The sequence below is a fragment of the Macrobrachium nipponense genome, chromosome 47 (genome assembly GCF_015104395.2).
Source record: "Macrobrachium nipponense isolate FS-2020 chromosome 47, ASM1510439v2, whole genome shotgun sequence".
NCBI classification, from domain to species: Eukaryota; Metazoa; Arthropoda; class Malacostraca; order Decapoda; family Palaemonidae; genus Macrobrachium; species Macrobrachium nipponense.
In genome coordinates, this window is record NC_087222.1 from 4435197 (window position 1) to 4461201 (window position 26005).

Here is a 26005-nt window from a genome sequence, read left to right on the forward strand (position 1 = left end):
GTCATAAACTGGTTGCATTCCGTCATCCAGGGTTCCCTACTATGTCACAGAAAGCCAAATCACTGTTTTACTGCCTACAATGCTTACAGATATAAAAAGCACATAACTGATTGTAACACGTGTCATGAAAACAAGGGATACACTAAGACACCTGTCAGTTTAGGGGCCTATCCTGTGCCAAATCAATTCTTGAAAGAATATGCGTAGAATTATTAACAGAATTACGAGTCTGACAGAGGGAATAAACACTTCTTAGTGTTAATAGTTCCTTGACACGTTATATAGAAGTAATAGCACTAAAAACAAACACCGCAATTGAGTGCATTAGGAATATTTATGAGTGCTAAATCAGTAAACATGGAATTCAACACATGATAATGTGACTCGGGTGGTGTAAATCAATAATAATCTCCATAACGCGTTGTGTGAATTCCTATCCATTAAGAAAAACCAATAATATATATCACCAGAGTCAATCGGGTTTTGGTAGAATAACGGATAATTAAATAGGAAGTGTCAATGTCTTACGAGTTACAACTCGTGATATTGGATCCGAACTGGATTATAGCGGTTCTCGCGGTTTTAAATACCTTTATCATTTATATCTTGTATCTATAGAATTGATGCCGCAAGTAGCCTTATACGGTACACCGCTAGAACACTTTTCCACATATCAAGCCAACCATTAATTTATCAAATATTATATAAAAAAAATATGATATAAATAAATAAATATAAAAAAATAAAATAAATATGGATACAAGTGGAGTCAATATAATACACTCCGTAAGAAGTCGGAAGGGTTACAATTTATAATAAAAAAGGAATCACAATAAAATCAATAACCAAACGTAACCATAGGTTAATTAAATATCCAAATATATATGCGTAAAGATTTGAACTCTAACTTAACGCTTTAGTAATGACAAATAAGCTAAAAGTTCAAACACATATCCAAACCTACTGACATATTGTCTGTCCCGGTGATTTATATTCGTAGTCAATGAAAAAAAAAAAAATAATAATAATAAATAAATAAATAAATAAAATAAAATAAAAGAGATTTTAAAGTCAGGAAGTCTAGAAGTGAAAATGTTATCTATGGAATAATCCTATATGAATCTTATACAGGGCTAATAATATATATAGAATTTGTATGGAAACCTTTTTCATTAGTTTGAATAAGGAATATTTAATTTAACATAATTACAATTATGCAGATTTCCAACATGAAACTAATATATTGTTCAATTTTGGTACTGTTTTTTTTCAGACATTCTTCTCATGTGGGTCGAGTATTAAAAAACAAAAAATTTATCCTAAAGTCGTATTTATTACAGCAAGTAACGTAACTCTTAGCTGGCTGAGAGCAATCTCCTGCCAAGTGACGACGTCATCATTGCCGTATCAGCATTTGTTCCTTTTAACCTCAATAATCTGCTTACACAACACAGGCTTCATCTGTGTGTCGTCTCTGCTTGCAAAGCAGATTGACTGGAGAAAGGAATGCTTAGCCCGAACTTCTCATGGGCAAGGCAGACGTGTCTATCCGTATGCGCAATGCAACTTAGTTAAGGAGTTGCAATCATTTTAAAATTAATAACAAAATAAGCAAATAGAATTTCTATAACAACAAAATGAATTAATTTTTTCTGAACCTCATAGACATTTAGAAGTATCAAGATATGTATATGAAATATTTACTTGCAACATTAGCCTATCACAATTCAAGTAAAACATTTATGGGAAAATGTCACATTTTCTTGAAAAAACCAAAGTTTATATAGAAATTAGTTACATAGTGGGTTTTTTCGTTGCATCTCCTACCTATTAATAAAGTTTTTAAAATTAACCTCAGAGGATGCGCGCGAGAAAATTGAATATGAAACTTTTGTTAGGGGCACATAGGATCAGATTTTATCACAACTTAATTTCAGTTAGCATAGAGAAATACAGAATCATGATTAATCTTCTCTTTGACTCTTATGTTGCCTGGCAATCTTACAAATAGCTCCGTTTTCCACTTCTTTGTCTAGTAACTTACTACCAGTAATATAGAATTTTCTTTGGGATTCGTATTGATATCTGTTTATTTTTTATAATTATGGATATTTTTACAGTCCTCATAGACCTGGATAGGTTCACTCATTGTTAACGCCATGGATAAAAAAGTTTGTACAGCTGACTCTTTTGAATTCCAAAATATCAGCGAATTCATGTGGGTTAAGTCTGGTCTAAATGGCTCTCTCCCCTCCCCTGTATTTGGATGTCGTCTGAATTTACTTTGCCCTTGTGACAAGTATAATTTCACTTGCAGGCTGATTAATGGAACCTGTTACAGTATCCTGCAGTACGAGAGTTTCACATCGCAACTTCAAAAAAAATCGTTCACTGCGGACGACGGCAGTCGAGTAACAACCGCCTACAATGTGAAAGGAATAAGCACCATCGTGGACTTCTTCGACCGACACCGTATCCCGTCGTTAATCTTGTTTTAATGCGGAATGCTCCTGCGGCTGTCGGAAATCGACTACAAAAGGGACATACTTCCGACAAATTACGACCCGAAGGATATTCAACTCTACTTTGCTGGCGAAGGACTAGTGCTGGGGATGATTTCATTCATCCCGAACGTAATCGTGTAGCTTAGGATGCAGAGAATAAGTATGAGCGCAAAATAGAACGTTGGACCCGCCCAGGCAAATTTTCCCCTTGTTTTAACCCTGTGAAATTGGCCGTTTCATTTGGCTATAGGTGGTTGTCTGGAACTGTGTAATGGACGAAAAGTTGTTCGAAAGCTAGTTAAATGTGAAGTAGTATAACCTCGGTTATGTATCCTATATATATATAAAGTATCATGTATCCTATACATATAAATGATCATAAATAACAGAATCGAAATATATTTTTTGCGTGTACGCACTAGGAATCTATATATAAATGATCATAAATAATGGAATCGAAATATATCTTTGCGTGTACGCAATAGGAATCTATTTAAAGTGCACATATATTAATCATAATTATATGAATCCATATACATATGTATAAACAAATCAGGTAGCCTATAATCAATCTGTTACCTTTTATCTTACCAATATCTGCAGTTATATATGAGTTAGTATATGGATTAATGAATCAGATATATAACATTTAGCATAAAAATCAATGAATCAATCAGCATAAACATTAACAATTTTATCAATTCATATATGAAATTTTTTATCAGTTAAAATATGATTTTTATCATGTTAATCTTCATTCTATGCAATTGTCAGAGTACATTAGTATTTTCTGTAGCATATGTATCTTAATGAGATGAAGTGAAAAAAACTGTATCATTATATATCACGTGATCAACTATTATTTACCAATATCATTGTTTTATATTTTATTACTTGAATCAATTCATGTACACAATGAATTTTTATTTACTTAATATATATATATATATATATATATATATATTATATATATATATATATATATATATATAATATATATTCACATAGTGTCTGTATCACACTCCCTATAAGTCAAATGCAAGTCAAGTTTGAGGTAATATTCAGTAGTTGGTTTTGGTAGCTGACCGAGCTAATGTGAAGTGTTTACATAATATGGAATGTTAGTCCATATATATAAAAGACTAAAACTAAAGAGGTCAACCAGATTGCTTGCAGGAATGTGATCAGACTAGAGACGCTAAAGATGACGTATACATTAAAAGTAGGCTAAGATAACATGCCGTCACCTGTAGTCATTCAATTGTTTATAAACATTAGTCCAAGCTCCCTGCTTGAGACAGCTACCGCGACCTATAATTCAAACGGCCTACGTGATCTGTAGCGTGTCTCATTTTGATTGTGTGTTCGTATATAACTATGTCATCTGATTGTATGTTCATATGTTCGAACTACTGTCTGTTCCTTCATAACTTGTAACAGAGATGGTAGACAAGCAGAACAGAGTTAGCTATCGTCATTAGAAGACCTGTACCTCTTTACCTAAGCTTTATCATGTAGAGAGAATAGAATTAGCCATCATCATTGGCAGAAGCGATCAAGCTATCGTTATTAGAAGACTTGTACAATCATACCTGATCTTCACCATGTAAAACTTCAGAAGAATATATATATTTTTATACTTCGTGTTTTCTACAAGAACCTCCTCACCGAATCATCATGAGTTTAACACATCGTCGTCATAAACAAGAAGATAATCCCGACTTCGTAAGTGATCTACAAACCCCAAGACACTCCATTGAAGATGGAAGTGCAATACCAACCGACTTAGCGTAAGATTATCGCAAGTCTAACATTACCTCATAGGGAGCCTTATCATACAAGGCAACAGCCCTAAAATATATAACAAGTGGAAATCAGGTTGATAACGAGTGACGTGAACAAGATAGGAAGGTGAAAAACAGTACGGTATCAAATGTTTAGAAAACGCTTACAAACAATGGAACGGATGAGACAACCTTACGCATCGTAATATTACCGGCTGCATTGGTGAGATCGCGAGCTCGAAAATGACTTGGATTGGTCTTAAGCCCTTCCACACGAGGGGCAAATGCATGGCGGGCACACTTGGAGTGAGTGGCGATCACAAGTGTGGTCCAAGTCATAGGTTCGCCTGCCTGTAACTACTGCCTCCCTTGGACTGTTTGATCTGGTAACACTGTTGAAAAAGAGAGAAATACGGGCAAATTTGAGTGCCCGTCGTGTCTTTGCCCCTCGTGAGGAAGGGGCTTTAGTCACAACATGATCGTGATGTCAGAAAAATGCAGTTGTGTGCGTACATCAGTTTGTATGCCAAATAGGGCGTATATATGAGACAGGAAAATGCATGCACTTCAGAATCATGAATAGATGAGCGTGCGTGCATTCATATGCCCGTTCGAGCAAATGAATGAGATATAATCTCTGGTGTGGTAATTAATGGGGCAATCATACGACAGACAACCAGTGCTAAACAAGGCCAGAGAAGACGCCAGAAGGTCCATCAATTAAGGTAGAGTGGTGATGTACAGAACATTTAGAACAGAGACGTTTATTTCAAATGCTTTGAGAACGGAAGTGCCGTGCGACACTTAATATTATTGGTGAACTTTAACCTTTTGGTTTCTGATAAATTGTGGCTTCTTTTTCAGATGGATTCGGATTGTCACTACCAAAAAACGGATTTTGTAGACGTATTTGAGAAGGACTGATGGGGGAGAATAAGTGGTGATAGTTCTATTCAATTTGATTATGCAGAACAGTGATGGTTTCTCATGGTTTGGAATTTTAGATTAATTTTATTTCATTTTCCACGTTAGCTATTTTGGGGAAATAAAGACTATTTTTCATATACCAAGAGTTAGTAGCCTAAGATAAAATGATTGATTTCAGCTACGCAAAGAGGGAAGGCAATGGGAACATTGAAGGTAGGTCACGTTACCGAGTTAAGAATTCTCTCCTTTTAGTTAAAACAGGGTCATTTTGACCACATAACATATATTATCTGTATTATTATTGGGAGACTCGTTAACCTGAGGAGCTTAGCCAAACAAGACTTCGAAAATCTCGACAAGAACCATCTCAGTTAAGAGGAAAAATTTCCAACATTTGATAAGGCCAATTTAAAGATGTTATTTATATTTGTTTTATATTATATATTGTAAATAACTTTAAATAGTCTATAAGTGTTATACTTAGAAGTAAAACACATGATCAGCAATCAAATCATGTTTTCGAGATACAATACACTACAGGGTGTTGGCAATTAAGTTTTGGTTGTGTCAAATGTTACTCAGATATCCCGAGTTTTATTGAGGTCAAATGAAAAATTTGATTTTTGTATAAACTATTTTTATTACTTACCAAAAGTTTTCAAGTTTATACATTGTATAGAAATAAACTTAACAAGAGGTTTAATCTAATCAAAATAATACATTACTTTAGTCACTTACAAAGCAAGCGCTGGCTGAACACCTCTGGCTGGTTAGCTAAAAACATAATACAGTTAGTCCACTGTGTCCAGTAAGCTAATACGGAGCATTATGATTTACTAATGCTGCATCACATTCTTTGTAGAAAATTAAAACCAAGAAAATATATAAAATAGTCACATAAAACTGCACCTAAATTTCATTGATATTTAATGAAGAAATCAATCTTTTCATTTCCACTATGAGTGACATTTCATGGAAATACTCAAACTTTACTAGTCAGTCCAAGAGCTACAACCTTCTGAGGTTATGATGCTTCTCAACTAAATTCATCATTAATTATTTCCCAGTTTACGGCGCATGTTCTGGGGTTACGATGCCCTATGATGCCGATCCAACAGAAGATGTATGGCTCAAAAAGTCAGAATAATCAATCAAAATTTGTTGTTTTTTTTTATGAAAAACTAAAATTACAGTTTACATTTTCAATGCACCCAAAGCATTAACCCCCTCTTTACCGACAGTTTGTTTGGGGGAAGAGTACCAACATTCAAGACTATTGCATAGTATTGGGTACATGAAGGTGGCACGAACATACTCCCAACCTTCTTTTCAGCTCTAGAACTCTTATAATTTAGTAATTTCAGTATCAAGGGTTTGGAGCAAAACAAAAAGTATTGGATGGTCTTGGGAAGGTGGTACACACTGCCAGGCATACCATGAAGGAAAATAAATAAATATTGCTAGCTACCTAGATTCAGACATTTAAATATATACTGTGTATACCTACATGCACACATACATATGATAAAAACTTTAGTACTATCTGGAAACAAATTTAATCCCTCTCTTAGATGAAAAACAGTTAGCACATGGAAACATTTACTTGAGGTATCAAATTTGGTGACTGGTGAATCAAGTAAAAGGGAAGCTAGGGTACATCATTTCACTTTGCGCTTCTGGGTGCTAATCGTGGAGTATGTGCGCATCAGGATCTGATGCTGTTGTTTATTACAATGTTAAAAAAAATTTAACCAAGTACCATGTTGGCTTTTCTTTAGACATCCAAGTGTGAAAATATAAAAAAAATCGTCTACAAAAGTATAAAACCATTTGAAATTTTGTTTCTCTGTACTTCTGTCTTCTTTCTCTATTGATACTTTAGTAAAAAGTTCATAAATAAAGAGGAATGATTATACTAGCCAAGTAAAGTATGACCCACGTACCATATATATTTATTCCAATACCGAGAAAATCGGTTCAGAAATTATTGTAATGTTTACATTTTGTTAAGCCTAACAGTAAGGAAGAGGTTAAAAGTATGGTTTTCTAAGGCTTTCTGACAAATTTTTGGCTTAGGACGCAGTGTAGGAATGGAATCCCATCGTAAACAGTCTTCCACTTAATCATCTGGGCTTCCAGTAAAGACCTTGTTTCCTCAATGATGTTACATAATTCCAAACCTTTCAGTATCCAGGTGTGTGGCACGCTGTCAAATGCCTTCTTGTAATCTATCCAAGCCACATTAAGGTTTCTTTGTCTTTTCTTACAATCTTCCAATACTGTTTTGTTTATTAGCACTTGATATTTAGTGCCAAGTTTGTGTCTTCTGTATCCCTTTAGTTCTTTTCTCCATTATGGTTTCTCATATGATCTGTAAGATTTGGTTTACGCGAAAATGCTTTCCCACATTCCTTACACACGTATGGCTTGTCTCCAGTATGGATTCTCATATGACGTGTAAGATCTGGTTTCTTTGAAAATGCTTTCCCACATTCCTTGCACACAAAGGGCTTTTCTCCAGTATGGATCCTCATGTGATCTGTAAGATGTGGTTTACGGGAAAATGCTTTCCCACATTCCATACACAGGTATGGCTTCTCTCCAGTGTGGACTCTCATATGAACTGTAAGATCTACATTCTTGGAAAATGCGTTCCCACAGTCCTTGCACACGAATGGTTTGTCTCCAGTATGGATTTTCATATGAACTGTAAGAACTGTTTTATTGGCAAATGCTTTCCCACATTTCTCGCATATGAATGGCCTTTCTCCAGTATGGGTTCTCATATGATCTGTAAGATGTGGTTTACGGGAATATGCTTTCCCACATTCCTTACACACGAATGGCTTCTCTCCATTATGGGTTCTTATATGAACTGTAAGATGCGATTTAATGGTAAATGCTCTCCCACATTCCTTGCATGCAAATGGCTTCTCTCCAGTGTGGATTCTCATATGATCTGTAAGCTGTGGTTTACGGGGATATGCTTTACCACATTCCTCACACACGAATGGCTTTTCTCCACTATGGATTCTCATATGAACTGTGAGATACGATTTGATGGCAAATGCTCTTCCACATTCCTTACACATAAATGGCTTCTCTCCAGTATGGATTCTCATATGATGTGTAAGATCTCGATTCTTAGAAAATGCTTTCCCACATTCCTTGCAGACGAATGTTTTCCCCTTGGTACGATTAATTTTCTTGCAAAATGCTTTCTCATGGTCAGTGGAACTGGAAGGCTTCTCTCCATTGTGATAATTCCTTCCTTCTTGTTTTACATCAATTTTGCAAGTTAGTGGATCGTCTTCATTCTCTACTGAATTCATTTCATATGAATATTTTTCATCTTCATCAGACTCACAATATTCCTGTGGCTCTACTTTGACAACCATCAATGGATCCAGAGACAAATAGTCACCATCACTGGTTTCACAATAGCCATCCATGTTGCTGTTTTCTTCATCTATGGAAGGTAGTGACAAATCACCTTCAGTCTCACTTTTCAAAGGAAATTCTACAGAATGTTCTGGATTCATTTTAGCCTTTTGTCCTGCCCTGTTCTGTACTGACAATGTGTTCAGTTGACAACTCTTAACACAAAATTGTTTACAAATGATTACCCAGTAAATGTTATAAATTAAGTACAATATCTTGAAGGACTACAACCAGATTTCACTGCTGATGTATGAATCTAATATTTAGAACAGATTTTACTTGTTGTTGTTGTTGTGATGATTTGTAAAGTAGGAGCACAATAATTCACTGCTGTGTCTTACACTTTAAGAGTTGCTATTGGTAATGTTCCATCTAGTACCATTAAACAACATGCATTTTACAAAAATCTTGATGCTGTTCAAAATTGACGAAGGAAGGAAGGTTCTTCTGAGGGAGAATCTGAAATCAAAGAATGCAACATAGAGTTAGGAAACATAATGCCAGAACTGAAGAAGCAAAATACTGAATCAAATTTAATTCATATTCCTATAAAGGTCTCAGGCCCAATTAACAAGTGTGCATTTGACAGTAGTACTATCAAAACATTAATACAATCTATTACTTATGAACATGTTATTAACATGAGATCCAGGGACTATTGGCATCTATACCAGGTCACAGGGCATGTATTACCCAGAATGCCCTCTTCGACCCGTGACCAGCCAGTTACTCTTCCAACCCAGTTTAGACTGCTAGAGGGGTGGTTCGAGGTGTGCCTTTACCTGTTAAGACCTCAGGTTTGTTAGTTATGAAAAATACAAATTAGTTAAAAATTTGTCATTTGTTCACATACGAAACAAACCTTCGGTCTTAACATTATTCTAGACTTACTTATTGGGGGGAGGGAAGTCTCTATAACTGACTGGGAGTTTGCCATCTTTATCCATTTCCAAATAATAGGAGTATCCCAAGACAATGGACTATTAACCCTTGAACCAAAGATATATGAGAATCTATTGGTTTCCCTCACTGGGTGCTCGTACCATGCCATGGTTTATTACATTACGGAAGATGGAGAACACTCCATGCTCCTAAACCACTCCTATCCCTTGTATCTGGATCTATTATCACTCCTCTCCCTATTACCGAGAGGAGTGTGTTGCTACTGAAAAGTATACTATACTCTAGATCACCTTTACAGTATAGCTGACCACCTCACCTGTATCTAGTCCATTCCAGCTCATGATGGTACTCTCCTTCATACTGCCCGTAGGTAAAGGAGTAGAAAGAAAGTGGTAAAGAAGAAAGACCAGTCATCTCATTCATACCTTCATCTTAGACTAGACACAAACTGACCCACCAGGGGTACTGTATGAGCTATACCACTTGCTGGGCCACCACCACTGGACCCAAGGAAAAAAGTGTCCAAGGATCTATGGGCAACATCTTTTAAATAAAAAGAAGTGTAAGGTGTTTGGCGTTGCCAAATACCAGCTTTCAGAATTCTCTCCACAGACATATTCTTCTTGAAAGCCAAAGAAGCGCTCAAGCCCCTGATGTCATGAGCTCTAGCCCTCTCCTGGCTATTTGTCATGTATGCATTCCTGATCGTTCCTCTTAGCCAAAACGATACAGTATTCCTGGACACTTCCTTTTTGTTCCGTCCTGTACTTACGAACAGCCTCCGGCACCCCGGCCTGAGGTGCCTTGTCCTTCTTAAGTACTTTCTTAGTACCCTGACGGGACATAGAAGCATCTTGTCATTGTCTATAAATTCTGTCAGAGAAGGTATGGAAAAGGAGTAGAATCTGCCGTCCACTACTGATGGGGTTTGAGTTTAGGCTACGAATTCAGGGACAAACTCGAATACCATTGACTTCCAATCTCTCGAATGCTTTACGACATATGACAGGCCATGTAGTTCCCCCACCCTTTTGGTTGAGGCTAGGGGCCAGTAAGAAGACTGTCTTCTGGGTCAGGCTCCTATCTGTGGACTGCCTTAATGGTTCGTTAGGGGGTTTTGTAAGACTACTCAGTACCATGGTCAAATCCCAATCTGGAGCTTTTAGTTCCTTTGGTGAACAGGACTGCTCAAAACTCTTCATTAACATAGCCAGCTCCCAAGAAGACGAAATGTCCACACCTTCCATGCGTAAGACCAAGGCTAGAGCAGCCCTGTACCCCTTTACAGCAGATACAGACATATGCCTTTCTGTCCTGAGATATATCATTAAGTCTAATTGCTGAATAGTGGTTCCCAGTGGAGACAAGTTCCCTCTATGACACCAATCACAGTATGCTGACCATTTTCCTTGGTATACCGCTGCAGATGACTTTATGATAATCTCCTGCCATCTGTGTTGCTGCTTTCAGAGAAAAACCTCTCACTCACAGGAGATACTTGACAGTCTCCATCCGTGAAGTGATAGGGACTTCACCGACTGGTGGTACCTCTCCATGTGCGGCTGACATAGGTTGTTCCATGGAGGTAACACTCTCGGCACATCTATTAGGAGTTCCAACAGGTCTGGAAACCATTCTGCCTTCGGCCATAAAGGAGCTACCATTCATTTTGAGGTTCTGAGACCGCATTACCTTGTTCAGAACCTGACATATTAGACAAAATGGAGGAAATGCGTAAACGTCCAGATTGTCCCATGGGTGTTGTAGCGCATCTTCTGCTACTGTCTCTACGTCTGGGACTACTGAACAATACACTTCCAACTTTTTGTTGTACCTGGTTGCAAATAGGTCTATAATTGGCCTTTCCCACAATATGAGCATTCTGTCCACTACCGGTTGATGCAAGGACCACTCTGTTCCCAGGATCTGATCACTCCGGCTCAACTTGTCAGCCTCTATGTTTCTTTTACCTGGAATATATCTGGCCCTGATGTCTACTAAGTTCTCTACAGCCCACTGATGAAGTTGAACTCTCATCACGTGTAACTGCTGAGATTCGAGGCCTCCTTGCTTGTTTATGTTAGCTACTACTGTGGTGTTGTCTGACATCAATACCACTCCTTGCCCCTTCACTCTCTCCCGGAATTCCTGAAGTGCCTGAAACGCTGCTTTTTACTCCGACACGTTTATATGGAGTTCTCTGTCCTCGCCACTCCATTTTGCTGAAATCATCAGCTCCTCCATGTGGGCTCCCCAACCTTCAAGTGACGCATCTGAGAACAGCAAGAGATCCGGGGAGGGTTGCTGAAGCACCCACTGTCAGATTGTTGTCCTGCACCCACCACAGTAAGTCTTTCCTCACTCCTGTCAACAAGGGAATTGGCTCATACAGGTGATCTACCGTTGGTGATCAAAACTCCTTCATCCTCCATTGTAGAGATTGAAGGTGTAGCCTCCCTTGTGGTACTAGCTTTTCCAAGGAAGTTAGAATTCCCAGTACAGTAGTACCTCGAGATACGAAATTAATCCGTTCCTAGGCGCCTTTCGTATCATGAGGTTTTCATATCTTGGACCACATTTTACATGTAAAATGGCTAATCCGTTCCAAGCCCTCCAAAAACACCCCAGTAAATTTCATAACAAAGCTAAATTGACCTATAAACAATGAAATACTACAACAATTTGGACCATTTAATACGTAACTTACTAATAAAAATGCAAAACCTGTAAATAAAGTGTATATTAGTGTACAAGAAATATTACTGTAACGTAAAATGTGGAAGCTTACCTTTCGAGTGAGGCTATCTCCGAAAGTGGCGGCAGAGGAGGAGGACAAACGGCAGATACGTACACTTAACTTTACGAAACGCATAAAAAAATGTCAGAAAAACAAACTAAACTTTACAAAACACATTAACAAAACTGTAACACTTAACTTTACAAAAACTTAAAATAAAATCTATTATATCTTTTTTTTTATTTTTACATTTCTTTTTACTTTTTTATACTTTACATAATTTCAATTTCTTCACCACCGAATGGATGCCAGTCCATTTACGGAATTTTTCGAACCACCCATGAGAAGCCTTGAACTCTGGGGTTGCCGTTGATGTCCCCTCTCCGCCGTCGTCTTCGGCTTGGGCAATCAAATTGCCGAAAATAGCGCTGGCCTTCTGGCAGATTGCCGTCTCGGTTATCGTATCACCATCGATTTCTTGTCCTCGATCCATACAAGAAGCAGCCTTACCATTTCATTATGCACATGGCTCCTCTTGTTAGACAAAATAGTCACGCCCTTGGAAGGTGTAGCTACTTTGATGGCTTCCTTCTGCTTTAGGATGGTGCCTATCGTCGACAGATTTCGGGCGTATTCCTTAGCGATCACACTCAACCGCAAGCCAGCTTCATACTTTTTTATTATCTCCATCTTTGTCTCCATAGAAAGCATTCTCTTCCTTCTGTGAACTTCAGCAACTTTCTTGGAACCCATGACTATATGTGCTGTACGTAATTAAGTTACATATGTAGTACATTTACTAATTAGGTTCTCACAACACGATAAAGTAGCACAACAAAATCACTAACGAATTTACGATACTAAACGAAATCATTGGACCGAACGAACACCGCATGCGTACGATAAAGCTTCGGGTGCGAAGTGGCTGAGCGAAGGAACGCCACCACGTAAGATGCATGATGGGAGGGATGCTGTCCAATAGGAGAGAAGGATCACATGGCTTGGCTAGCATCAGGAACCAATGGGAGAGCAGGAGGATGGTGGCGAGTCTACTAGAACTAAAATGGCGGCGCACGGCACGAGTTTCAAAATTGTTATCGGGCGAATCTCGGACTTTCAGAAACCTTTCGTATCTTGAAAACTTTTCGTATGTAGAGCAGTAAAATTTTTCGTGTCAGCTTTCGTATCTCGAGTTTTTCATAAGTTGAGCCTTTCGTATCACGAGGTACCACTGTACTACCTGCCACTGTCTTGCTGGCTGTTTGTTTTTCCTGAAAGGCATTCACCACTTGTTTGCATTTCTCTACCCTCTGGTCTGCTGGGCTACCCTCTGGTCTGCTGGGAATACTTTGGCTTTTACTGTGTCTACAATCATACCCAGATACACCAGCCGTTGACTTGGATCCAAATGCAACTTCTGATTTATTACAATGCCTAAGCTGTGACAAAACTGCAGGAGGGTCACCCTGTCCCAAAGTTATTTCTCTCTGGACTTTGCTATCACCAGCCAATTGTCTAGGTATCTTATCAGCCTGATCCCGTGCACGCGCCCATGTCGACACGAATGAACACTTGTAAAAACTTGAGAAGACGTTGTCAATCCGAAGCACAGGACTTTGAACTGGAAAACTTTCTCTGCAAGACTAAAGCAGAGAAATTTCCTGGAAGACTGATGGACTAGGATCTGAAAGTATGCATCCTTCAAGTTGATTGTCAGCATAAAGTCCTTGACCCTGAAAGCTTGTAGAACAGTCTTTGGAGTCTCCATCCTGAATCTGATTTTTCTTACAAACAGATTCAATGTTGACAGATCTATTACTGTCCTCCAATCCCCGTTGGCTTTGGGGACAAGGAAAATCCTGCTGTAAAACCCCTTAGCCAGAATGGATATTTGTTCCACAGCCCCTTTTTCCATCATCTTCTTCACTTCTTCTTGCAGAATAAAATCCTTCTGAGGTTCCTGAGCATAAGCGAGGTGAGGTAATGGTTGTTCTGTCAGGGGTGGGGTTACTTCGACCGGAATCAAATAACTGACCCTGAGAACATCCACCACCCACTGCTCTGCTCCAAGTTCCTGCCACACCTTTCAGTGATTTGCCAGGCAACCCCCCACTGGTGTGGTCGAGTGATGAGAGGCGCGCATCCTATCATCTTGAACCTCTCCCTCTTCCCCTGTTATTTCTATTGTGAAAGGGCCGATGAGCTAACTTCTTTGGGGAAGAGGGTCTTATTGCTCTATTTGGGATGTTATGTCTCACTGGCTTCTTTCGAGGCATTTGCTGCTGCTGCTGCCTTACCTCAATAGGATTAGCTTGACTTCCAGATGTTTTTCTAACTGCCTGCTGTACTAATCTATCGTTAGTGTCCATCTTTCTTCTATCTATAGCCTCTTCCAGTATGCCCTCTGGCAACAGTAATTGCGTAACCCTTAAACGCCGAAGCGGTAAAATAAAAATTGTCTCCCGTGTGCCGGAGGTGTTTCCGAGTGAGCGCAGAAGGGGAAAAAATATTTTTTTCAAAAAATCACAGCACGCTTAGTTTTCAAGATTAAGAGTTCATTTTTGGCTCCTTTTTTTTCATTGGCTGAAGTTTAGTATGCAACCATCAGATGTGAAAAAAATTATCATTATCATATATAAATAATGCGATATATGATAGCGCAAAAACTAAATTTCATATATAATTGTATTCAAATCGCGCTGTGCACAAAACGGTTAGAGGTAACAAGTTACTTTTTTTTCGTTGTAATTTACACTAAATTGCAATCATTTTGGTATATAACACATTGTAAAACGATAAAAGCAACACAGAGAAAATATTATCACAATATAATGCATGGATTCGTAATGCGCGGACATAAATAAATATTTTTTTCAAAAATTCACCATAAATCTAAATATTGTCCTAGAGACTTCCAATTTCTTTCAAAATGAAGAAATATGATTGAATATTACTATACTGTAAGAGTATTAGCTTACAATTGCAGCTTTCGACCATATCTGACGAGTTAAAGTTGACCGAATGTCAATTTTTTATATATATTTTTTTTATATGCAATTATTTCGGAAATTAGAAAAGTTACAACCTTCAAATATTTTTAGTTTTATTCTACATAAAATTGCACACATTTTCAAATATAAAACTCTATGAAATGCCTAATATGAAACGGAGCAAATATTCCGAGAATGGGACGTACGCATTTCGGAGATTTGTGGCGGAGAATTCCGTGTGCGGAGGGAAGGAAAGTTTTTTTTTTAATTCACCATAAATCTAAATATTGTGCTAGAGACTTCGAATTTGTTTCAAGATTAAGATAAATGACTGAATATTACTAGACTGTAAGAGTTTTAGCTTACAATTGCGTTTTTCGACCATTTCGGTAGGGTCAAAGTTGACCGAACGTGGTTTTTTTTCTATTTATTGTGATTTATATGCAAATATTTCAAAAATGAGAAAAGCTACAACATTCAATTATTTTTCGTTGTATTCTAAATGAAATTGCGCACATTTTCATATATAAAACTTTATGAACGGCTAATTTAAAATGGTGCAAACATTACCACAATCGCACATATGATTTTTTCGGAAGAGTTACCGCGCGGACGTAAAGAAAGTTATTTTTTTCATAAATTCACAATAAATCGAATATTGTGCTAGAGACTTCCAATTTGTTTCAAGATGAAGATAAATGACTGAATATTACTAGACTGTAAGAGTAGCTTACAATTGCGTTTTTCGACCATTTCAGTAGAGTCAAAGTTGACCGAATGTGGTTTTTTTTCTATTTATCGTGATTTATATGCAAATATTTTAAAAATGAGAAAAGCTACAACCTTCAATTATTTTTAGTTGTATTCTACATGAAATTGCGCACATTTTCATATATAAAACTTTATGTAACGGCTAATTTAAAATGGTGCAGACATTACCACAATCGCACATATGATTTTTTCGGAAGAGTTACTGCGCGGACGTAAAGAAAATGTTATTTTTTTCATAAATTCACCATAAATCGAAATATTGTGCTAGAGACTTCCAATTTGTTGCAAAATGAAGGCAAATGATTGAATATTACTAGAATATAAGTGTTTTAGCTTACAATTGCGTTTTTCGACCATTTTGGTAGAGTCAATGTTGACCGAAGGTTGAAATTTTGGCACATCGTTATTTATATGAAAATATCTCAAAACTGATAAAAGCTACAATCATGAGTATTTTTTGTTGTATTCTACATAAAAATGCACACATTTTCATATATAATACTCCATGTAACGGCTAATTTAAAATGGTACAGAAATTATGTCAAAGTGATGAAATAATTTCCGAGATGTGTCACAGATACTTTTTAGAGCGGCAAGAAAGAAATTCGTGCTTGCGCGCCTGCGTAACGATTGTAAACAAAACAACACCTTGATCCGTGAACTCCCAGTATCCCCCAAGGCGCGTGATTCATGAGTTTTTGGCTGGTAGGCCTAAAAGTATTTTTCCGCGAATTTTTAAAAAAACTTTTGTATGTCGACGTAAAATACGTCCAGTCGGCACCCGAGAGACAAAAAATGTCGACGTAAAATACGTCCAGTCGGCGTTTAAGGGTTAATCTAGCCAAAGCTGCATCTATCCTCATTAACAGGATATTTCCCCAAACACTGGCACTTAAATTTGTCAAGTACGCAATTGCTTTGGAACCTGATTGTAGCAATCTGATAAACATCGACTCATCCACTACTTTTCTTGTTACTTCTGAGGATGCAATTTTCGCCACTGCTGTTGACCAAAGATCTAATCAAGAAGCAGTCTGAAAGACAGCAGCAGCTGTTGCTTCTAACGTAGCAACTTCCCGGCAAGTTATCGAAGGGCATTCCATCTTAACTTGATCCAAGGTTAATTCAGGCCTTAACCTTACCACATTTGGGTTAATTTGTCTAGATAGCAAAGGAACCATTGGTGTCGTATAACATTTCCTATGTTTCATCATTGGGGGGGGAATAAACTTAAACGATCTATTCGATCTTAAGGAATTATCCCTTCCCGCAATCCGTGCATTTACGTGTTGTAAAACAAACTCTGCATAACTCGAACAAGGTAATTCATACGACACCTTCATATCCTTTTTCAATCCAAACATCATGTCAATCCCCGGAGGAAGCATACTGACAGGTGACTCCGTGCTCCCCGAAAGGTTATTAAATTGATGAATCAAATCAATCACCTCCGCATACAAAGCCAGCTCCTTCCTCTGGTTCTATCGTACTGTGTTCAGCCACAGGAGACGCTAGCTCACTCCTATCCGCCGACAAACGTCAGGGTGCTTCATGGCTGTCTTACCCTACGGCCGCGGCATCTTTGATCTCTGATGGCCGCCGACGGCTCGATCTTGAATAGTCAGTAGGAGAACAAGACCGCCTAACTCCTTCTGTGCTCTCAGATCTAGAGCGAGAATCCCGCCTATATTGCCAAGATGAAGGCTCTCTCAAAACAGAGCTAATTTCCTCTCTATCTCTATTAATATCGTCTCCAACAACCGTTAGGGAATTCGGCCTTGATCCCTCATCGAGGTTACCAACTCTCTATTATTTGACCTCTTAATGGGAGCTCTCTCATCCTTTCTCCGTATTTTAAAAGGTCTTGCAGGCGAAACTGGTATCTGTTCTTTATACTTTGTTGAACTCTTCGCACCAATCGTTGATTTTACCAACAGCAGTGTAGTCTCTCTAGACTCTTTATAGTCTCTGCTGGCATCTACGCGTCAGCCGCTAACCCAGCGACTGTCGACGCTTTGGCTCGTTCGGACGCTTGTAAACGGCTTCGTCCGTTAGCTTTAAGCTTACCAACCACTGACTTCTTACTTTGTTGCTGACCGGGATGTGACAGTCCTGGCTCGAAGAAGAATTCACCTTCTCTCTTGGCCCAAGGATCAGCCACGAAGTCCCGTATCCTCCAACGCTTGACTGGTGCACACAGTGATGTCATAGAACTTAGCGATGACTCTGAGTTAGAGGAAGAAGACGAAGAAGACGACGAATCACGCCTTTTCTTTTTGTCTTTCTTAACTATCTTCTCCTCTAGATCTTGTAATTTCTTTATGACTGTTTGTACCAACGAGTCAGAAAGCGTATTTGGCTCAGGAGGCAACGAAGTAGATCGAGTAGCAGTAGGCTCACGTCATCGCATCTGCCATGCCGGTGTGTGACGCCGGTTGTGACATCACCAATCTTGTAGGGAGAGACTGGGCGGCTGCTCCTGGCAGCCCTGCGTGTGCAGCAAAACTACCTCCGTTCTGCATTGCCGGAAACATTTAAGTCGTTGACGTAGCCGTGGCATTAGTTCCCATAAAGTGCAGGCCAGGGGGATGAGGAACATTCAGTGCTGTCGGGCCCTGCTGGAATCGTGATGCCATATAATGAGACAGCAACCCCTCCAAGGTTGGTACGCCTGGTAGGCCTAAAGCTGCCCACGTACCTTCCATTCTTTGCGCATCGGGAGCCTGCACCTGGAACAAAGATGGCGATGCTCCCCACCCCTCCCTGCTGGGAATAACGGAGTGTAATTATGCATAAAATTACCCAAAATCCCTCCTGGAGTTTCCGATAGCGAATCGATAGAAGAAACTGAAGGGGTATGGGAAAAATCAAAAGCAGGCGACAAAACATATGGAGCATTCTGGTGTATTGCGGATACAAAAGAAGCCAACGACGCTTGGTCATCCAAAGATGGCGTCGTCTCCTTTCCCTTGTATTGGCCTTTCTCATAAAACTTCCTCCACTGTTCCACCGACCAACAGCGACAAACTGAACAAGGATTAGTAATAGTACACGTTTTCTCTCCGACTACTACACGTTGGATGAGGATCTGTCAACACCGAAGTTAAATATCTTGAACAAGGAAACCCACTCACTCCAGGGGATTTCCTTTGTTTCTTCCAAGAACCGGAAGAAGTTCCCGTAGGTGAAGCAAAAATCTCCATCTCACAACATACACACCCTTTCAGATCACACCCAGAGAAAGAAAAATTAAAGTGAAATGAATAAAATCGGGCAAACTAAAACCGGTTTTAAAACAGATAAAATGTAATCGCGGCCTATCTTAAAACGCGGTACGAAAGTAACTGGTTGGTCACGGGACGGACGTAGAGGGCATTCTGGGTAATACATGCCCCGTGACCTGGTATAGATGCCAATAGTCCCTGGATCTCACAAGTTTAATTGTAATTCTACCGGTTTCCAGCTTAGCGCTAGTATTATCCTATGTTAAGACCGAAGGTTTGTTTCATATATGAACAAATTCACATTTAACTCCAGCCCACCAAAGTTTACATGAATGTATGCAGTGGTCCCCCAGATTCGTGGGGGATGCGTACCAGCCCCCGTGAGTAGTTAGAAACCGCGAATAGTTGGAACCCCTATAAAATTGCTAAAAACCTCCTATTTTGTTAGTTAAAACTCAAGAAAAACCCACTACAAATTTTTATACTTGTTTTTTTATAGTTTTATCACAAAAAGTGTTGGCAATTAAGTTCTGGTTGTTCAAATGTTACTCAGATATCCCGAGTTTTAATGAGGTCAAATGAAAGATTTGATTTTTGTATAAACTATTTTTATTACTTACCAAAAGTTTTCAAGTTTATACATTGTACAGAAATAAACTTAACAAGAGGTTTAATCTAATCAGAATAATACATTACTTTAGTCACTTACAAAGCAAGTGCTGGCTGAACACTTCTGGCTGGGTAGCTAAAAACATAATACAGTTAGTCCACTGTGTCCAGTAAGCTAATACGGAGCATTATGATTTACTAATGCTGCATCACATTCTTTGTAGAAAATTAAAACCAAGAAAATATATAAAATAGTCACATAAAACTGCACCTAAATTTCATTGATATTTAATGAAGAAATCAATCTTTTCATTTCCACTATGAGTGACATTTCATGGAAATACTCAAACTTTACTAGTCAGTCCAAGGGCTACAACCTTCTGAGGTTATGATGCTTCTCAACTAAATTCATCATTAATTATTTCCCAGTTTACGGCGCATGTTCTGGGGTTACGATGCCCTATGATGCCGATCCAACAGAAGATGTATGGCTCAAAAAGTCAGAATAATCAATCAAAATTTGTTTTTTTTTTTTTTTTATGAAAAAACTAAAAATTACAGTTTTACATTTTCAATGCACCCAAAGCATTAACCCCCTCTTTACCGACATTTTGTTTTTTTTGGGGGAAGAGTACCAACATTCAAGACTATTGCATAGTATTGGGTACATGAAGGTGGCACGAACATACTCCCAACCTTCTTTTCAGCTCTAGAACTCTTATAATTTAGTAATTTCAGTATCAAGGGTTTGGAGCAAAACAAAAAGTATTGGATGGTCTTGGGAAGGTGGTACACACTGCCAGGCATATCATGAAGGAAAATAAATAAATATGCTAGCTACCTAGATTCAGACATTTAAATATATACTGTGTATACCTACATGCACACATACATATGATAAAAACTTTAGTACTATCTGGAAACAAATTTAATCCCTCTCTTAGATGAAAAACAGTTAGCACATGGCAACATTTACTCGAGGTATCAAATTTGGTGACTGGTGAATCAAGTAAAAGGGAAGCTTGGGTACATCATTTCACTTTGCGCTTCTGGGTGCTAATCGTGGAGTATGTGCGCATCAGGATCTGATGCTGTTGTTTATTACAATAAGTTAAAAAAAATGTAACCAAGTACCATGTTGGCTTTTCTTTAGACATCCTAGTGTGAAAATATAAAAAAAAATCGTCTACAAAAGTATAAAACCATTTGAAATTTTGTTTCTCTGTACTTCTGTCTTCTTTTTCTATTGATACTTTAGTAAAAAGTTCATAAAGAGGAATTATTATACTAGCCAAGTAAAGTAGTATGACCCATTTACCTTATATATTTATTCAATTACCAAGAAAATCTGTTCGGAAATTAATGTAATGTTTACGTTTTGTTAAGCTTAACAGTAAAGAAGAGGATAAAAGTATGGTTTTCTAGGGCTTTCTTAGAAATTTTTGACTTGGGACGCATTGTAGGAATAGAACCCCATCGTAAACAGTCTTCCACTTAATCATCTGGGCTTCCAGTAAAGACCTTGTTCCCTCACTGATGTTATATATTTCCAAACCTTTGAGTATCCAGGTGTGTGGCACGCTGTCAAATGCCTTCTTGTAATCTATCCAAGCCACATTAAGGTTTCTTTGTCTTTTCTTACAATCTTCCAATACTGTTTTGTTTATTAGCACTTGATATTTAGTGCCAAGTTTGTCTTGTGTATCCCTTTAGTTCTTTTCTCCATTATGGTTTCTCATATGATCTGTAAGATTTGGTTTACGCGAAAATGCTTTCCCACATTCCTTACACACGTATGGCTTGTCTCCAGTATGAATTCTCATATGACGTGTAAGATCTGGTTTCTTTGAAAATGCTTTCCCACATTCCTTGCACACAAAGGGCTTTTCTCCAGTATGGATCCTTATATGATCTGTAAGATGTGGTTTACGGGAAAATGCTTTCCCACATTCCATACACAGGTATGGCTTCTCTCCAGTGTGGACTCTCATATGAACTGTAAGATCTATATTCTTGGAAAATGCGTTCCCACAGTCCTTGCACACGAATGGTTTGTCTCCAGTATGGATTTTCATATGAACTGTAAGAACTGTTTTATTGGCAAATGCTTTCCCACATTTCTCGCATATGAATGGCCTTTCTCCAGTATGGGTTCTCATATGATCTGTAAGATGTGGTTTACGGGAATATGCTTTCCCACATTCCTTACACACGAATGGCTTCTCTCCATTATGCGTTCTTATATGAACTGTAAGGTGCGATTTAATGGTAAATGCTCTCCCACATTCCTTGCATGCAAATGGCTTCTCTCCAGTGTGGATTCTCATATGATCTGTGAGCTGTGGTTTACGGGGATATGCTTTACCACATTCCTCACACACGAATGGCTTCTCTCCACTATGGATTCTCATATGAACTGTGAGATGCGATTTAATGGCAAATGCTCTTCCACATTCCTTACACATAAATGGCTTCTCTCCAGTATGGATTCTCATATGACGTGTAAGATCTCGATTCTTGGAAAATGCTTTCCCACATTCCTTGCAAACGAATGTTTTCCCCTTGGTACGATTAATTTTCTTGCAAAATGCTTTCTCATGGTCAGTGGAACTGGAAGGCTTCTCTCCATTGTGATAATTCCTTCCTTCTTGTTTTACATCAATTTTGCAAGTTAGTGGATCGTCTTCATTCTCTACTGAATTCATTTCATATGAATATTTTTCATCTTCATCAGACTCACAATATTCCTGTGGCTCTACTTTGACAACCATCAATGGATCCAGAGACAAATAGTCACCATCACTGGTTTCACAATAGCCATCCATGTTGCTGTTTTCTTCATCTATGGAAGGTAGTGACAAATCACCTTCAGTCTCACTTTTCAAAGGAAATTCTACAGAATGTTCTGGATTCATTTTAGCCTTTTGTCCTGCCCTGTTCTGTACTGACAATGTGTTCAGTTGACAACTCTTAACACAAAATTGTTTACAAATGATTACCCAGTAAATAGTTATAAATTAAGTACAATATCTTGAAGGACTACAACCAGATTTCAATGCTGATGTATGAATCTAATATTTAGAACAGATTTTACTTGTTGTTGTTGTTGTGATGATTTGTAAAGTAGGAGCACAATAATTCACTGCTGTGTCTTACACTTTAAGAGTTGCTATTGGTAATGTTCCATCTAGTACCATTAAACAACATGCATTTTACAAAAATCTTGATGCTGTTCAAAACTGACGAAGGAAGGAAGGTTCTTCTGAGGGAGAATCTGAAATCAAAGAATGCAACATAGAGTTAGGAAACAATATGCCAGAAACTGAAAGAAGCAAAATACTGAATCAAATTTAATTCATATATAAAGGTCTCAGGCCCAATTAACAAGTGTGGCATTTTGGACAGTAGTTACTATCAAAACCATTAATACAATCTATTACTTATGAACATGTTATTAACATGAGATCCAGGGACTATTGGCATCTATACCAGGTCACAGGGCATGTATTACCCAGAATGCCCTCTTCGACCCGTGACCAGCCAGTTACTCTTCCAACCCAGTTTAGACTGCTAGAGGGGTGGTTCGAGGTGTGCCTTTACCTGTTAAGACCTCAGGTTTGTTAGTTATGAAAAATACAAATTAGTTAAAAATTTGTCATTTGTTCACATACGAAACAAACCTTCGGTCTTAACATTATTCTAGACTTACTTATTGGGGGGAGGGAAGTCTCTTTAACTGACTGGGAGTTTGCCATCTTTATCCATTTCCAAATAGTAGGAGTATCCCAAGACAATGGACTATTAACCCTTGAACCAAAGATATATGAGAATCTATTGGTTTCCCTCACTGGGTGCTCGTACCATGCCATGGTTTATTACATTACGGAAGATGGAGAACACTCCATGCTCCTAAACCACTCCTATCCCTTGTATCTGGATCTATTATCACTCCTCTCCCTATTACCGAGAGGAGTGTGTTGCTACTGAAAAGTATACTATACTCTAGATCACCTTTACAGTATAGCTGACCACCTCACCTGCATCTAGTCCATTCCAGCTCATGATGGTACTCTCCTTCATACTGCCCGTAGGTAAAGGAGTAGAAAGAAAGTGGTAAAGAAGAAAGACCAGTCATCTCATTCATTCTACTTTCATACCTTCATCTTAGACTAGACACAAACTGACCCACCAGGGGTACTGGATGAGCTATACCACTTGCTGGGCCAGCACCACTGGACCCAAGGAAAAAAGTGTCCAAGGATCTATGGGCAACATCTTTTAAATAAAAAGAAGTGTAAGTTGTTTGGCGTTGCCAAATACCAGCTTTCAGAATTCTCTCCACAGACATATTCTTCTTGAATGCCAAAGAAGCACTCAAGCCCCTGATGTCATGAGCTCTAGCCCTCTCCTGGCTATTTGACCCCCTGTCTTCAGTCATGTATGCATTCCTGATCGTTTCTCTTAGCCAAAACGATATAGTATTCCTGGACAGTTCCTTTTTGTTCCATCCTGTACTTACGAACAGCCTCCGGCACCCCGGCCTGAGGTGCCTTGTCCTTCTTAAGTACTCTCTTAGTACCCTGACGGGACATAGAAGCATCTCTTCTTTGTCATTGTCTACGAATTCTGCCAGAGAAGGTATGAAAAGGAGTAGAATCTGCCCTCTGCTACTGATGGGTTTTTAGTTTTGGCTACGAATTCTGGGACAAACTTGAATACCATTGACTTCCAACCTCTCGAATGCTTTACGACATATGACAGGCCATGTAGTTCCCCCACCCTTTTGGTTGAGGATAGGGCCAGTAAGAAGACTGTCTTCTGGGTCAGGCTCCTATCTGTGGACTGCCTTAATGGTTCGTAGGGGGGTTTGGTAAGACTACTCAGTACCATGGTCAAATCCCAATCTGGAGCTTTTAGTTCCTTTGGTGAACAGGACTGCTCAAAACTCTTCATTAACATAGCCAGCTCCCAAGAAGACGAAATGTCCACACCTTCCATGCGTAAGACCAAGGCTAGAGCAGCCCTGTACCCCTTTACAGCAGATACAGACGCATGCCTTTCTGTCCTGAGATATATCATTAAGTCTGCTAATTGCTGAATAGTGGTTCCCAGTGGAGACAAGTTCCCTCTACGACACCAATCACAGTAGGCTGACCATTTTCCTTGGTATACCGTTGCAGATGACTTTCTGATATCTCCTGCCATCTGTGTTGCTGCTTTCTGAGAAAAACCTCTCGCTCGCAGGAGATACTTGACAGTCTCCATCCGTGAAGTGATAGGGACTTCACCGACTGGTGGTACCTCTCCATGTGCGGCCGACATAGTAGGTTGTTCCATGGAGGTAACTCTCTCGGCACATCTATTAGGAGTTCCAACAGGTCCGGAAACCATTCTGCCTTCAGCCATAAAGGAGCTACCAGTCATTATGAGGTTCTGAGACCGAATTACCTTGTTCATAACCCGACGGATTAGACAAAATGGAGGAAATGCACAAACATCTAGATGTCCCATGGGTGTTGTAGCGCATCTTCTGCTACTGCCTCTACGTCTGGGACTACTGAACAATACACTTCTAACTTTTTGTTGTACCGGGTTGCAAATAGGTCTATGATCGGCCTTTCCCACAATATGAGCATTCTGTCCACTACTTGCTGATGCAAGGACCACTCCGTTCCCAGGATCTGATCCCTCCGGCTCAACTTGTCAACCACTGTTTCTTTTTCCTGGAATATATCTGGCCCTGATGCCTACTAAGTTCTCTACAGCCCACTGATGACGTTGAACTGTCATCACGTGTAACTGCCGAGATACGAGGCCTCCTTGCTTGTTTACGTAAGCTACTACTGTGGTGTTGTCTGACATCAATACCACTGATTGCCCCTTCCTGAAGTGCTAGAAACGCTGCTTTTAACTCCAACACATTTATAAGGAGTTCTCTGTCCTCGCCACTCCCCAACCTTCAAGTGACGCATCTGAGAACAGCAAGAGATCCGGGGAGGGTTGCTGAAGCACCCACTGTCAGATTGTTGTCCTGCACCCACCACAGTAAGTCTTTCCTCACTCCTGTCAACAAGGGAATTGGCTCGTACAGGTGATCTACCGTTGGTGATCAAAA

The 26005-nt window shown here is 38.9% G+C and overlaps 1 protein-coding gene across 1 annotated transcript in view; it reads right to left on the reverse strand.

The window, feature by feature from the left end:
* Positions 1-6372: 6372 nt before the first annotated feature.
* LOC135204679 (gastrula zinc finger protein XlCGF57.1-like) overlaps positions 6373-26005 on the reverse strand; it is a 43060-nt gene continuing 23427 nt past the window's right edge. The window contains exons 2-3 of the mRNA XM_064234835.1: positions 21635-23164; positions 6373-8342 (exon numbers count right to left, since the gene is read on the reverse strand). Of these exons, the coding sequence (XP_064090905.1) occupies positions 7552-8342; positions 21635-22805 (1962 nt within the window). The 5' untranslated portion in view covers positions 22806-23164 and the 3' untranslated portion in view covers positions 6373-7551. The remainder of the gene's footprint in view (positions 8343-21634; positions 23165-26005) is intronic.